Below are 14,371 nucleotides of genomic sequence, written 5' to 3' on the forward strand. Positions count from 1 at the left end.
TGTCTCCCCCTCCACCCAGGCTTGATCTGGTTCCAATAAACCGGTCCGTGGGGCTCAAGGCCAAGCCCACCAAGCCCGTCACAGAAGTGCTGCGGCCTGTGGTGGCCAAGTATGGCCTGCACCTGAATGAGCTGGTGGCCAGGCTGGTGAGTGAACTGGGGGCTCGAAGCTGTGCTCCCTGTGCGGACAGGCCTGTGGGCCCTCAATGTGCCACAGACAGGGGCAAGCCAGAGCAAGGGCCACGAGGCCCTGGTGGGAAGGTGTCCCAGTAAGTGGAGGTCCTTGTGGCTTGTTTGCCCCTGCTCACTCCCAGCGGGCTCTGGGTGATCATGGAAGTGTGGCTTTGATCCGGGGACTCCAAAAGGAGAAACACACCCCTAGAGATCCCTGCCATTTGCAGGTGTGCTCAGCAGGCCGAGTGCCGGGGACACTGATGGCGTCCTGCGCGCGAGCGGCAGCCAGACTTCTGCTGGCAGCCTCGCGGGGGCGCTCTCCCTGACACGGCCCAAGTCCCGTCTGCACCTCCAGATTGAAAACCTTGTTATTTCCAAGCAGGAACCCTGGGGTATGAATAAGGTGAGTGGGTGGGAGCGGACCATGCTTTGGGACAAAGACACCAGCATGAACCTGGGCAGAGTACCCTGTCCCTGTGAGCAGAGGGTGTTTTCAGGAGACGTCCTAGGACCTGAGACCTGGTCTGTGCCGAAAGCACTGTGTGTTCTCAGCACACTCCACTCCTTTGCTGTGAAACGTGGTGATTAACGACAGTGTTCGTCCTGCATTCCTTCTTCAGAGATAAACTTTATCAGAGCTATGATTTCAAGTACTTCTAGGATTTTATTTTATTTATTTATTTTTTTTTTTTGGGAGAGAGAGAGAGAGTACAGGTGAGTGGGAGGGAGGGTGAGAGAGAGAGAAAGAGAATCTTCAGCAGACTCCCACACAGGGCCTGATCCCACGACCTGAGATCATGACCTGAGCCGAAATTAAGAGTGGGATGCTTGGACTGAGCCACCCAGGTGCCCCAGCAGTATTTTAGGATTTTAATTTTGCACAGACACCCTGAGGGTAGCCAGAAGCCCCTTCCCCAGCTCAGCAGGGAGGCCCACTGGCCAAGGCCAGACTGTGCTGGTCCAGGAGGGGTGTGGCCGAGGCATCCTGCTTTTACTCTGTTGTGATTCTTAGCTAGTGCTCCACCCCTCGGTGCCTCAGTCTTCCTCTCTGTAAAGTGGGGTGAGTCTTGGGAGCACACCCCTGGGCTTGTTCCCAGATGAGCTGCGTTCTGGCTGCTGAGACCATCACCGGAAAGAGCGGGTCCGCTGCCTTGGGGCTCTGGGGGCTGGTTTACAGTGAGCAGACTCATTGCAGCTCGAAGCTTGGATCTGTGGACTGAGAGGTCTGCAGTGTTCACAAGCCTTCCTTCCCCCCGGGTCTCAGATCCCTGTCCCTGTGGGCCAGCTGGTACTCAGAAGCTGGGTGGCCAGCCCTGGGGAGGTCCCACACGTGTTGGCTGGGCACCTGTGGAGTGCCCTCTGAGGCAGCCCTCTGAGGTGACAGGACCTGGGGTCCCCTGGCGTGTGTCTCCATCATACCTGGGATGGTCTTCCTGTGAGCAGCTGTTCCAGAGAGTTCCGACCGGGGCGAGTGACTCAATGCTCCCTCTCTGCCCCTAGAGTGGAGAGAAGGAGCCCCTGGACCTTGGCGCCCCCATATCAAGTCTGGATGGGCAGCGGGTCATCTTGGAGGAGAAGGAGCCCTCCAGAGGAAAAGGTAAGTGAGGCCCCAAGGCTTCCCCTGGTCCTCCTAGCCTGCTGGGGTCCCCTTTGTGCACCTCCTGGAAGGCCCCAGTGCTGCTACCTGGGTGGTCTCATTTAGGGTCTTATGGGGCCTCATGATCCCCTAGCCGGGCATCCGAGGGGCCCAGCCCACCCCAGTCCAGGCCCGTCTGTGGGCCGGAAGCAGGGGGACCAGGAGCACGAGGGCCTTGCTGGGGAATCGGCCGGCCTGCTGACGAGCAGGGTGTGTCCTCTTAGCTATTAGAAGGGGCAACAGTCCTGCTTGACACCCCCGCCCCCTGCCATAGGATTGTGCTGAGGTTCCAGCCCTCCCTGTTTCCAGGGCCTTAGCCAAAGAGTGCTGCCTCTTGGGAGGCCTCATGGTGCTCTGCATGAGGGACACAGGCCCAGCAGAGATGAGGTGGGGGCTGGCGCCATCCACATCCCCGTTGCTGCTCGTGTGCAGGGAATTAGGAGGTTTACGGAGCCCTTTCCCTCCCACTGCCTCTGCCGCGAAAGGCCTGACCTGGGGATCCTGGGGTACCTGGGCCGGTGCCCGACCTTGGGGCCAGCAGTCATTCCCCCATGCTTTGCCCTGATGCTCCTCCTCAGAACGTCCAGCCCCCTTCAAGGCGGAGAGTGGTAGGCAGCATGCCTCCTGGAGAGAGCTTTCTGGAACCGCCTACCGAGAACCCGAGTGAGGAGATAATCCGCAAGGAGCTGCCAGGGGCCACTGGGGCGGCTTCTTCCCTTTCCTGGGCTTCCACCCAGCGAGGGCTGGCTCTGCTCCGCAGTGTAGCTGGGCGGGCTTATCTCTGTCCCCTTGGAGGCTCTCCATGCTCCTGCTCCTCTCCCGCCTCGCTGCAGAGAGGAGACACCTTGCTGGGCCCACCCTCAGTTCTAGAGAATGCTGTGCTCATTCTGGGGCCTGGTACCTGGCCCTTGTCGGGTGAGCTGCGGAGCAAGATGGGGCCCTCCTTCAGGGTCTGGCAAGGTCAGACCTTCTGGCCTGCCTGTGCACAGGGGAGGGTGACGGGGGCGCTGCAGGCAGGAGCCCCCCTTGGGCTTATAAAGCTGGGACAGGCAGGAGCGCTAACATTAGTGCTCCAGGCCGGAGGAGTGGTCTTTGTCCCTCTGGTGCCGGCAGAGGCCAGCCCGCTGTCCTGATGTGGGGCAACAGCCGTATTTGAAAATGTCATCAGTGTGAGACTCTTCTGCTTTCTAAAGAATATTCATACAGTTCCTGAAATGAGCTTTCCTTTCACCACGCCTCCCCACGACTGCAGGGGACCGCCGTGCCTCCTGTGTGTCTTCAGACGAGGCACATCTCTTGCCCCAGATGTGACAGGGGGAGAGGGTGGTCTTGTCCCTTAGTCCTACACCCTGGGGGTTTGGCCTGTGTATGCGTATTTGATACGGGATGTTTCATACTTGGGCCTTCTGTACAGCTTTCTCTCAAAAGCAATAGAAATAGAATTACATTTGAACATTCAGGAGAATTTGCCATTTGCGGAAATCATAAGGCATGTTTCATTGTATTCGGTATCCACAGAAAAACAGAAAAGTGCACCAGCCAAACAGAATACAGCTGTAAATTCCGGTTCCAGAAATCACTCGGCTACGGTAATTCCCCCCTGCCTTCATCTGCACGGGTCCCTTGCTGGTGGGTGGTGCAGCTCTGGGGCAGGCCAGGCCCCTCACGCTCCTCCATCGGCCTCCCGTCATGCCCATCGGCCATGTGCTCGGGGGCTGGCCCTGCACCCCTGTTCCCCGTCTGGTGCCCGGCTTCCCCTAACCGTGGGCTGGCTGTTCCTCTGCACTAGGGGAGGGGGGTGCCTCACACTCACACTCTTGTTCTTGTGACTTTTATAGCTGTGATTGGTTTTCCTGCAAGGCATGTAAAGTATGTGTCCCTGTGGCCTATGTTTTGGGGGGTACTTTTTGTCTCTAACTGATGGATTGTGTGTTGTCATGTGTCCAACGTGTAAGCAGAACTCTGACTTTCCTTCTAATGCAGGGAGAGGAGAGAACACTAGGCAAGTCTAATTCTATTAAAATAAAAGGAGAAAATGGAAAAAATGCTAGGGATCCCCGGCTTTCAAAGAGAGAAGAATCTATTGCAAAGATTGGGAAAAAAAAATATCAGAAAATTAATTTGGACGAAGCAGAGGGTATGTGTGCTTTCTACAACTTCCGTGTTTTCTAGTGAATTGCAATGTCAGTTTCCTAGGGCCCTTGTTAGGGGCTCCTCTGAGCCATTCACATCAGAAGGACGCCATCCCCATCCCAGTGAGCGTGCCCTTGTCCCGGGGCAGTCTGTGGCTGCCGTAGGCTCTTCCCAGTTGTCAGACTGAGAATTGGGCCCTTAAGGGACAGGGAGTGCCCTCGAGGGGGGCAGCAAGTAGTTCCCAAGGGTCTGTGTGCGGCTTTCCGCTCCCCAGCTCCTGCAAGGTCTTGGTAGTGTCAGGGTCACTAGCATGGGGGGAGGGGTTGCCAAGTAGAAGGCGGAGGCCAAGAGGGCCCTGGACTTGCTGGCCAGATGCTCTGCCCTCCCTGGGCCTGCAGGGGAGAGGGAGGGTGGCCTCAGAGACCCAAGGAGGGGTGATCGCTTATGGAAACTTCTTTTTCTTCTGAAAGCTTCTAATGGCAGAATCAAAACTAACAACTGTTACTGGGACATACAGTTACATACAGTTACAGCGAGCAGTCCCTAGGCTGGGGGGCCCATAGTTAGCTCCCCGTGAAGGCCAACCCGAGCCCATTCACAGCCCGCCTTGGCTGTCACCAGCCACCAAGGAGGCAGAAGTAAGACACAAGCCTGCTCCTAGCCGAGAGCTACTAAGATTTGAGATTTTAAAGTCCTTGTCATTCTATAAAATTAAGAATGTCCTTTAAATGCTAGAGAAAGCTCAGCTTAGACTCCTTCTCCTTTGAACAGTGACCCCCAGTTACAGCTGGCGGACGGCCCAGGTAAGGGGACAGGAGCTCGGGGAAGCCATCGAGGAGGCTGGAGGCAGAGGTGGAAGAGAGAGTGGGGGCCCCTCTTCGGGGACCATGGGCTCGCTCATGCCTCAGGTGGCCTTCCTGTCAGCATCACGAGGGAGCCAGGACATGGGTAAAGGGCTTCCCCCGGGTACTCAGAGATCCCGGGCTGGAGTCTGGGCACTGAACACACCTCTTGAGCTGTCCTCACACAGCCAGGTCTGCTTGGGAGTTTCAGTCTGTTCAAGTCTGGACTTGACCCCGCTGAGTTCTCAGGGTGGAGCCTTCCCTGCAGCTCTGGGGGCAGAGAGGGTGCCAGACGGAGGTGCCTGGCTGGCCCGAGCCTACACTTTCCAGGGCCGTGGGACAGCCCACAATGCGAGCTTCCTAGAAGGTGAACTTTTTGTGGTTGTGATACAGGCCTGGGTGTGGAACTCTCTAAAGCTTGATCTGTGTGGGGGTTTTTTCCACTAGAGTTTTTTGAGCTCATTTCCAAAGCTCAGAGCAACAGAGCCGATGACCAGCGTGGGCTGCTGAGGAAGGAGGACCTGGTGCTGCCCGAGTTCCTGCGCTTACCTCCCGGCCCCGTGGAGCGGACCCTGCCCTCGCCCACCACCGCCAAGAGCTTCAGCAAGAGAAGCTTGACCAGCAACGGCAAGGACAAGGCTCCCTGGCCCTCCGCCATGAGCCCCGCCACGAGCCCCGCCACAAGCCCCGCCACAAGCCCCACGACGAGCCCCACAACGAGCCCCAGCTCGGCTGGCAGCCCACCGTTCAGTGCTCCCCAGACCCCCTCACCCCACTCCCAGGAAGCTGAGGCTGGGGGCGTCCAGACCATGGAGGGCGAGCACGTGGCTGACCTGACGCTCACAGGGGAGGGGGACATCAGCAGCCCCAACAGCACTTTACTGCCGCCCACCCCCACCCCGCGGGACTCGGCTGGACCTCCGAGACCAGGTACCTCCGAGTTTGACCCCCCTGCACACCTTTGACTCTCTGCTCCTCCACTGTCCACCCGGTGTTATCCACTCTGTTTCCAGTAAAAACAGAAACAGCTATGGTAAGTCCCCTCTGCCTAGAACCCTCTCTCCGACGAGGTTCCAGCAGGACCTTTGTTGTCCTCCTTGCTGGGGGCTACCTCTGCCTTTTCCAAGAGGAGCGCCTCTGCGTGTGGCCGGCACGGGTCACTGAGGGGCTTGGGGTGAGTGTGCCAGGCCCCGGCGACGCTCTGGGAGGGGACGTGCGTGTGGGCTGCGTCTATACCTGCACAGACAGCGGCACTCGCCTGCCAGCCCCTCCCTTGTTCCCGCATCCAGGACTGCCTCCCAGCAAGGCCCAGGGAGTTTCTGAAAATGTATGTGCTGTTCTTGAAATCTGGATAGCTAGTATTTTTTGTGTTGTAGTCTCAAGACTAAAAAAAAAAAAAACAGCATTTGTCTTGAGCAAACCGGGAAAGCCCCGTGTGATTTGGTGAGGAGAGCGCATGCTCTCTGACCCCGGGTCCTCCGTGGGGAGGGCTGCATACTCCTGCCTGACCCCGGCAGACCACAGGGCGGTCTGGCCCCGTGTGGGCCGGGCCGTGGCTCAGTTCCCAGGGTGTCACAGGAAGTCCCTGGGGGCTCTCTGGCCCAGAATAGGCTTAGACGTTTCTCCAGACGGATGCGCAGATTCGTGGGTGTGGAACCGAGCGGTCCGGCCGCCTGAGAGCCGCAGATGCCCAGGCTCGAAGCGGGGCTCCCGGCTTTCCAGGAGCAGTTCTGTCCTGCTCCGATCCCCAACGTGTGTGCTGTGTTCCCACCCCCACCCCCTGTGCCCCCATCCCTGGGCTGTGGACACTTTGCCGGAGCCGCTGGTGGCTGTCCTTTCTCCTTTCTGTGCTTGGTGATGCGCGGACCCTGGCACCGCGCTTGTGGTCTGTCGTCGGGGGACACCAGTGCCTCCCTTGGCTCGGCCCGGCCCAGGATGCCGATGGCAGTCGAGTGTGCCCCAGGACCAGGGGCCAGGGAAGCACTGTCGCAGTGTGTTCTGTACATAATTCCACGTCTGGGCACTCTGGGGACATAAGCCACGTGGGCAGGGCCTCTGGGCGCCTTCCCGCCGAGACCGCGCACGGACACCGAACCGGGAGGAGCCGTGGTCCCGCCACGCGCCGCACTCTTGCACGCCTGCCTGCGGCCAACTTTCCTTTCTGCTCTCATTTGTAGACACCTGTGTGCAGGTTTCCCCGTGTTCCGGGTCTGTGTTGTTCCGAGAGTAATAAACTCTGGATCTTGTCATCGGACTGGTTGAAAGCGCTCTTCTTTCTCTTTCAAAAATTCCTTCCTGCTTTCCGTGGGTTTGCCTTAGTGTAGTGGCTTTTAAAGATCCTGAGCCCTGCACTCGTAGGCATCCCTGAGTGTCTCACACACACCCACAGACATGGCCGTGCAACGGGGACCAGTGGGGGGGGGGCATTTGCACGACCCTGGGAGCAGCAATGGGGAGATGCAGCACCACGCTTGGGCCACGTGGGGGCCTAACAGGTAGGGAGGGCCTCCTCTCCCCGAGCACGCTGATAGCCTCCGTCTGTGGTCAGGTGTCCCCTGTCTCTCTCTGCCACCCGGTCCAGGGGAGGAGAGCCTGGGCGTTGGGTGGTGGTCAGTGAGGCTGCATGGCTGAGCTTAGTTGCTCCTGACCTGGATCCCTGCGGGGCTGGTCGGCCCCAGGTACCAGGGTGTCTGGCCCCCGCTGTTCACCCCCGGGGGCTATCTGCACACAGAGTGACCACCAGCATGGGACGTGCAGCCACCCTGCGCTTGTCCCTCAGGATGACTCAACGGCCATGCACTGGCATCTCTGACCCATTGGGGTGGAGGGCAGTGGCTCCTGCGTTCCCCATACTGTGGTCGGCTCCTCCTGGCTGGACTGGTCCCATGGCCGGCACGCACACCCCAGCCCCCTGGCTCACAGCAGTCCCAAGACAGAGGGGTTCTGGCCATGGGCCGGGGAGCAGGTGGGCCCAGAGGAGTTGGGCAGGGTCTGGCACCCGCCTGTGTCTTCTGGAGCTGACAAGCCCATCTGTTGGGAAGGGCCTTGGCCTTGAGCTCCCTCCTGCGCAACCGGCTTGGGCCCAGCTTGGCGAGGGCCGGCAGCCTGGGGGCCTCGGACTTAGGCTCCTCATAGGCTCTCTATGGAAGAACCACTGGCCCCCAAGCCTTGTGTCTGGCGCCTCCATGTTGCAACAAAAGGGAGGCAACCCCGAGATTCCTACGTTGAGGGGGGGAAGAGCATCGGTCACAGCCATGGGAGGCACTGAGCACTGGAATTGTATTTCTCATAGTTTAGAAGGCAGGTCTCAGCACAGTAATTCTCACTGGTTCTCAAAGATGCTGGGAAATATTTCTTAGCAACACAGTGGTCACCGTGGATCAGTTCAGGGTGAAGAATGCAGTGTGCTGATGGCCTGGGGCCCCCGGACTCCACGGCTCATGGCCGCGTACGGGCCAGACAGCTGGTTGGGCAGCTGCCAGCAACGAGCCCTCAGGTGACAGGGTGTCCTCCTGAGGATCATGGCACCCGCCCTGGTCCAAGTCCCTGGTGCCCACGTCCTAAGAGGCTGTCAGCGCCCTGTGTGGCCAGAGGACAGAGGAATTGGGCAAGATGAGTGGGCCGAGAAGCTTGTCCAGTGCAGAGGGCCCCATACGTAGCTAGGCACCCCCAGGAAATGAACCCTGTGGTTGCTTTGATCTTGATTCCCAGCTGCTTTCTTCATTGTTATCTATGGGGCTTCCAGAGACACCCCGGGAATTTGGGGGCACCCTCTGGCATTTCCAGTCCTGGGAAGGAGCCCCTGGGGAGGTGCATGTCCTCGGGTCCCAGCAGGGCCAAAGACTGATGCCAAGGGTGTGGCGCACGCTCAGGGTGGTGCTGGTCTCTCCCCGCTGGGTGAGAAGACACCCGTGTCCACGCACTCAGAGAGAGGTTGGGAATGACGTCCTGGCGGCACGTGCTCCCGAGGGAGCAGGCATCTCTGTTGAGCTGTTTGGCCAGGGTGTCTGGGCAACCGAGGAGCCGCCTTCAGCGTGGACCAGTGGCCCTAGCAGCCCCTGCCTTAGCCCACCCCAACAGTCAGATGGCGTCCGACCCAAGACTGAGGTTCACTCCTGAGTAAAGGGCCAGTGGCCAGGAAGCCCAGGGAAGAGGGCCTGACCATGTGGGATTTGGGAGCGGTCTTTGCAAGGGGACATCTGGAACCCTTCCCCCAAAGGGCTGGGTTTGGAGAAGTCTCACTTCAACTGGCCCTCTGAGCAATGGGGGGCCCCATGCCCCACCCCTCCCCAGGCAGGCGTGGGAAGAGCCCAGCTTCCTTCACTGCTGTCTGGCCATACTAGGTGTTAGGGGAGTGGGTCAGGGTCCTAGCTGAGCCCCTCTTAGCCTTTTTAGGAGACAAGGCCCCTGGGAACCCCAGCAGCCAGCTGCCCTTAATTACTGGGGAGCTCCTTGGTGACCACGTGGGCACAGCTGCACCCCTCCCAGGAAGGGGTCCCTGCACAGCCCTTCTGGCCCGGGATCTGTGGGTGCCCAGATGCAGGGGTTGCTGCTCCTTGGCTGGGGCAGAAGCTATCTCCACTTGGAGACCTTGTCTAGTGGTCAGTGTCTAGGGTCCCCAAAGGCACACCCAGTTCGCAGACTGGTGGCTTTCCAGAACCTACTGCTTACTTCCTCACAGGTACCTGTAGCCCTCGGTCCCCTCACATATGGCCCACCCAGCGGGGGTTGTGGGGGCCTAATGATGTAGTTTCCATGGGAATGGAACTGGAGAGTTAACCAGAGGCCACAGCCTTGATCTTGGCAGTGAAGGTAGCCAGACCACATGTCCTTGGTGTGGCTGCAGTCCCGGGAGCCTCTCTACACCTGGCTGCTCAGTGGTCAGCCCCCCTTCCCCCTGCCAGCCACAGCCTTGGTGTCACCCCTGCTCAGCCCGGATGACGTGGCCGCCCGGTCTTACTGCAGCCGTGTCCACGACAGTAGCCCCAGGGAGATCTCCGGGGATCGCCATGCAGGTGTCGCCAGCTCTGGGCCCCACCTCCTGTTTCCATGTCCTTCCCCACATCTGCAGCAGTCCTTTCAGATGTCCTCTCTCCAGAGGTCCGGCCCTTCCATCTGGGGGACCAAGGGATCTCCACACTGAGCACCCCTGCCATCTGGGGGCAGATAGTCCTGCCCTCCCCAGTACAAACCATGGCGCACACAGGGGTGGCTGGCTTCCTCGGGGACACGTCAGCGTGCTAGGGGCCTGCTGCCAACCTCAGGACTGAAAGTTGTTGGAGGGCATCCTTGGTTGGGGTCTTGCCAGAACCCCCTTTTCCAGCAGAGCACGTTCTAGCGTTCTGGCCCTGCTGTGGCTGGAATGGACCCTAGCAGATCTTCTCCGGCTAGATGCCTGGCTGGAAGCCTCCACAGGCTCCCAGGCTGCTAATGGTGCGGGCCCAGCCCCCTCCGCAGCACCCCCAGCACTGGCTAGGGCAACTCCACTCTCCCGGCAGCGAGAGTCAATGGCCCTGGGTCTCTTGCTGCACAGCCATGCTCCGTTCCCCGCCGTCCCTGTCTTGGTCTGCTCTCTCTGACTCCTGGGTCTGAGTGGAAACCCCAGGCTCCCGTGGTCCACAGTGTGACCTACACCCCTTCCTCCCACTATCCCCTGCTGGGGCTCCTGCCTGCTGCCCCTCCCCTGGGCTGCCCTCTCCATGCCTGCACCCCCTGTGGCCCTGACACTGCCCGGCCCCGCCCTCCCTGCAGACGCACCCCCCTTCCCTGCGCGCTGCCATTTCCTGAGGTCCTGGGCTCTGAGTAGGTGCTCAGTACAGATTTACTGAATGAAGGATTTGCTGAATGAGGAGCTTTAATCCAGTAATCCCTCCCCTGCCATGTCCAGACATAGTTCAGTGGGCCTGGAGTGCCACGTGGAGGGGTCCCTTGTGCATTTCATGGGCTGGAACCTGGGCTTTTGTTGGGGCTGTTTTGTTGGCCTGGAAGGGCCAGTCCCCCCACTGTTTTCCAATTCAGCGGTGCCCACCTCTCCGTGTGCTGTGGAAGCAGCTCAGGGGCAGCTGGGAGGCTGCACAGAGAGGATATCAGGATGACTGGGGGAGCACACGGGACCTGGCCTCATAGATGATGCCCTGCACAGGGGGCTGAAGTCACAGCAAAGCCCCTACAGGCCGGGGCGCATTCCTCTGGGTCAGGAAGGGCTGTGGGACAGGCAGCAGGAGTTGGCTCCTGAAGGAGAGCTTGGCCCCTGGACCAGGCCCTGCCAGTGTAGCCCTGTACCATGCTGTCCCCGAAAGCAGGGTCCTGCTCTGTGTCACCTTCTCCTGACATGGTGGTGGCCAGAGTGGAGCTGGCAGTCAGCACAGAGAATGCTTATGGACAAAGGAAGGGGTGGCCTGGGGACGGACGGACCACAGACAGCTGGCGAGGGGCTCCGGAGTGCAGTCCTGCCCTGGCATGGTCAGGGCACAGGGTCTGCGGTGGCCCCGGAAAAGGAAGGGTCAGCGGAGCCGCCCGAGTTGGAAGGAGACAAAGGTCTTCTATCTGGGTGGGTGAGTGACCCGTGACAGAGGCTGGCTGTCCCTGGAGAGCAACCAGCTGGGGAGCACTGATGAGAGCTCTGGGAGGCTGGGCGGGAACAGTGCTGGGGCAGGCCCTGGCCTGGGGTTTGTGACACATGCCTGTTGCATGGGGCTGGGCCCCGCCACTGAGTCACAGGCCTGGGGCTGCCACTTACTCGGGAGAGCGAGTCTGAGCAGAGCAGGCAGGAAGGGCCCAGACTGCATCCACCCTCCCTGTGACGCTCACATCCTTGGCCCCTGGACTGACCTACTGCCCTGTCCCCAGAAGCTGTCATTCCTCCCCATCCCGCACCCACTGAGCTGCCCGGGGGTCGGGGGGATGCCGTGGCCAAGGCCAGACCGCTCCCTGCAGCTCTGTCTTCTCGGAGCTCCGTCGGGCTGGACAGGAGAAGGCTGGGCTCCTGAGCCCAGGCGGGGTCACATGCTATTTAAGGGGGCTGAACCCCACCTCTCTGCTTGCCCTAAGTCCCAGGCAAAGGCCAGCCCCACCACATCGTGTCTGAGCCCCACAGCCTGGCATTTGGGGCTACGGGGACCCCGTGACGACAGGGGGTGGGGTGGAGCCCAGTCAGACCCAGCAGAGCAGCTGTTGAACACCTAGAGGCCCATGCTTTTTGGCTTCTCAGACCCCCAGAGGGCAGCCTCTTCAGAACTGTGATGACCCTGCCGGCCAGGTGCCTGATGCTGACATGCAGGGAGGCCCAGGTGAATGGCCCTCCTGCCGCCCCCTTGACTTGCTACTGAGAGGTTGGACTGGACGCCATCGGAGAGTGCACCCGCCTCTGCCTGCAGGCTCGGACTTGTCCCAGGGAGGCCACACGGAGGTGCCTCCAGAGGCGTGGGGAGTGGTGGGGTCAGGGGACTTTCGGGGCCACAGAGCAGCTGGGAAGCCCAGACTCCTGCCCTCTGTGGTCCTCCGCTTGTGCTTCTATGCCTGGGAACCAGGAAGGGAGCCATCTTCCCCTCTACCAGCAAGGCTGGGGAAACTGAGGCCCAGGGACAGGTGGTCAGTGGAGCAGGACCCGGGGTCCCTGGGGGCTGTGCTCCTCCAGCCTGTCCGCTGTGGGCTCAGAGCTCCCCCTGTCCCCTAGGGGCCCTTGAGTGTCCTTGGCCAGGATCACCAAAGTCATGGCTACAGACAGGACAGAGCTCCCGGCCAGCCTTGGTCTGACTGGGGCGCTGGAGTCCTGCCTGTGGAACCCACCCTGGGGTGAGTCGGGGAGCTCAGGAGAGGGGCTGAGGCTGAGGGTGAGGCTGAGCCCACCCTGAGCTGGTTCCTGGGGACTCCATCCGGAAGACATATTTCTGCCCTCCAGAGACCCTGCTGGGAGACAGAACAGGGCAGTGACCCGCCCCAGGGCCTAGAAGCTTCCGAGGCAGTTTCAGGCAGCCTGGGGCTCTAGGTCAAGGGGTCAGAGGAGTAAAGGGAGGGGAGCTTGGAGCTGGATGGCCTGTGAGGTGGCAGGCGGCAGGGTGCTTGACCTACGGTGCGTGTGACGGGGAGGGATGGCGTCGAGGGGCACGACAGGGAGGAGAGGCAGGGAAAGACTCAGAGTTTGTGTGGGTGAAGATGTGGCCCCAAGGCAGCCATCAGGAGGACAAGCAGGTGGCCAGGATGGGAGGGCTCAGGTGGCGGTGGGGCCATGAGGTGTGGGGGCTCACTGAGCAGGAGCTGCCGGTGGGCGCCCTGAAAACAGCTGGGTTGGGGGGCAGCCAAGGTCACAGATGACCCGTGTCTGTGTGATGGGGTGGGGCGCAGTCTCCTGCTGGGGAGCTCGCCCAGGGCAGGGCGGACGGGTGACAGTCTCTCTCTTCTCCTTGTGACAGGAGGCGGGGCCAGAGGCAGCCAGGGCCTCCCGGTCAACACCATCATCGACGTGGACCGAGTTGCGGGCCTGGCCCCTGGGCTGGGCGGCAGTGTCCCCGGGGTACGGGTGGGCCCCCAGAGGTCATGGACCAGTGGGCCCCTGACATCAGACCTCCCTAGCCTGAGTCCCTTCCCAGGTGCACCTGCCAAGCCCAAGGCAAGCCCACATCACGCGACCTTCGTCTGAGGCCGCCTGAAGCCGTGCCTCAGCAGCCGTCCCCCCGCCCCCACATTGGCACCACCCCAGCTGGACATGCGTGGACTCCCGTGATCTGGGGAGACCACCCCAGGCCCTCCTGAGGGCCTTGAAAGGGCCTCCTTGGCCACCCTGCCTTTGGGAGCCAAACCAGGAGGTGCAGGGTGGCCTGTCCTCGGACACTCGCTGCCTCAGACCCTGTCCTCCCTTGCTCCTTGGCCTCCAGCCTTTCCTCAATAAATCAACTTTGGGGACCCCCTGAGTGTGAGCCTCGTGCTGGGTGCTGGGGTCGCAGGCCTGTCCACAGGGAGCATCTGAGGAGAGGGAGAGAGGCGGTGACAACTCCCGGTGTTGAGGTCAAGGCTGGGCGAAGAGAGTGGAGCCAGCCTGACGGTGCTGGAGGCCGCGGCGCCCCGGAGGGTGAGAGGAGGCGGTCGCGTGGGCTCACATGGGTCACAAGTCAGTGTAGGACCCTGGGGGGTGGGGGCCGGGGGGATGCCGGAGGGGGCAGGGCTCTGCCTGGAGACCCAGAAGTCACGCCATGCCCTATGCTTTCCTGCCTGAGCTCTGGGGGCCCCAAGCCTGCTCTTGGCCCAATCTAGAGGGTCTGTCCGTCCGTCTGTCCGTCCATCCATGGAGGGGGCCCTCACTGAGGTCCTGGGTGATGTCAGGCCCCAGAGAGCAGCCAGAGCCTGGTCAGGAGGGCCTGTGGCCGGCCAGGTGGGGGCAGGACCACCGGGGACTGTGGGCTGAGACAGCTCCAGTCACCCACCCAGGTCGCCCTAGTGGAACCCCCACATGGAGCAGGTGAGCGCTGAGGGACCCGCACCCTTCCCTCCGCGGAGTTGTCAGAAGGGCCCAACCTGCGAATGTTCGTTCAGCCAGGCCAGGGAGGTTCTGAATCTTCTAGGGAGCAGGGCTGTGGGAGGGGCCGTGGGAG

At 61.0% G+C, this 14,371-nt stretch overlaps 1 protein-coding gene across 2 annotated transcripts in view; it reads left to right on the forward strand.

Moving 5' to 3' along the window:
- Positions 1 to 13,692, forward strand: part of RGS12 (regulator of G protein signaling 12) — an 83,901-nt gene extending 70,209 nt beyond the window's left edge. The window contains exons 12-17 of one of the 2 annotated variants that reach the window (XM_080797303.1): positions 20 to 146; positions 1,674 to 1,770; positions 3,328 to 3,398; positions 3,793 to 3,946; positions 5,232 to 5,714; positions 13,196 to 13,692. In XM_080797303.1, the coding sequence (XP_080653429.1) occupies positions 20 to 146; positions 1,674 to 1,770; positions 3,328 to 3,398; positions 3,793 to 3,946; positions 5,232 to 5,714; positions 13,196 to 13,422 (1,159 nt within the window). In that variant the 3' untranslated portion in view covers positions 13,423 to 13,692. Of the gene's footprint in view, positions 1 to 19; positions 147 to 1,673; positions 1,771 to 3,327; positions 3,399 to 3,792; positions 3,947 to 5,231; positions 7,038 to 13,195 lie in introns of those variants that run through there. The other variant, XM_080797304.1, reaches the window with a different exon arrangement.
- Positions 13,693 to 14,371: the final 679 nt, after the last annotated feature.

The sequence above is a fragment of the Martes martes genome (assembly GCF_963455335.1).
Source record: "Martes martes genome assembly, chromosome: 2".
Lineage (NCBI taxonomy): Eukaryota > Metazoa > Chordata > Mammalia > Carnivora > Mustelidae > Martes > Martes martes.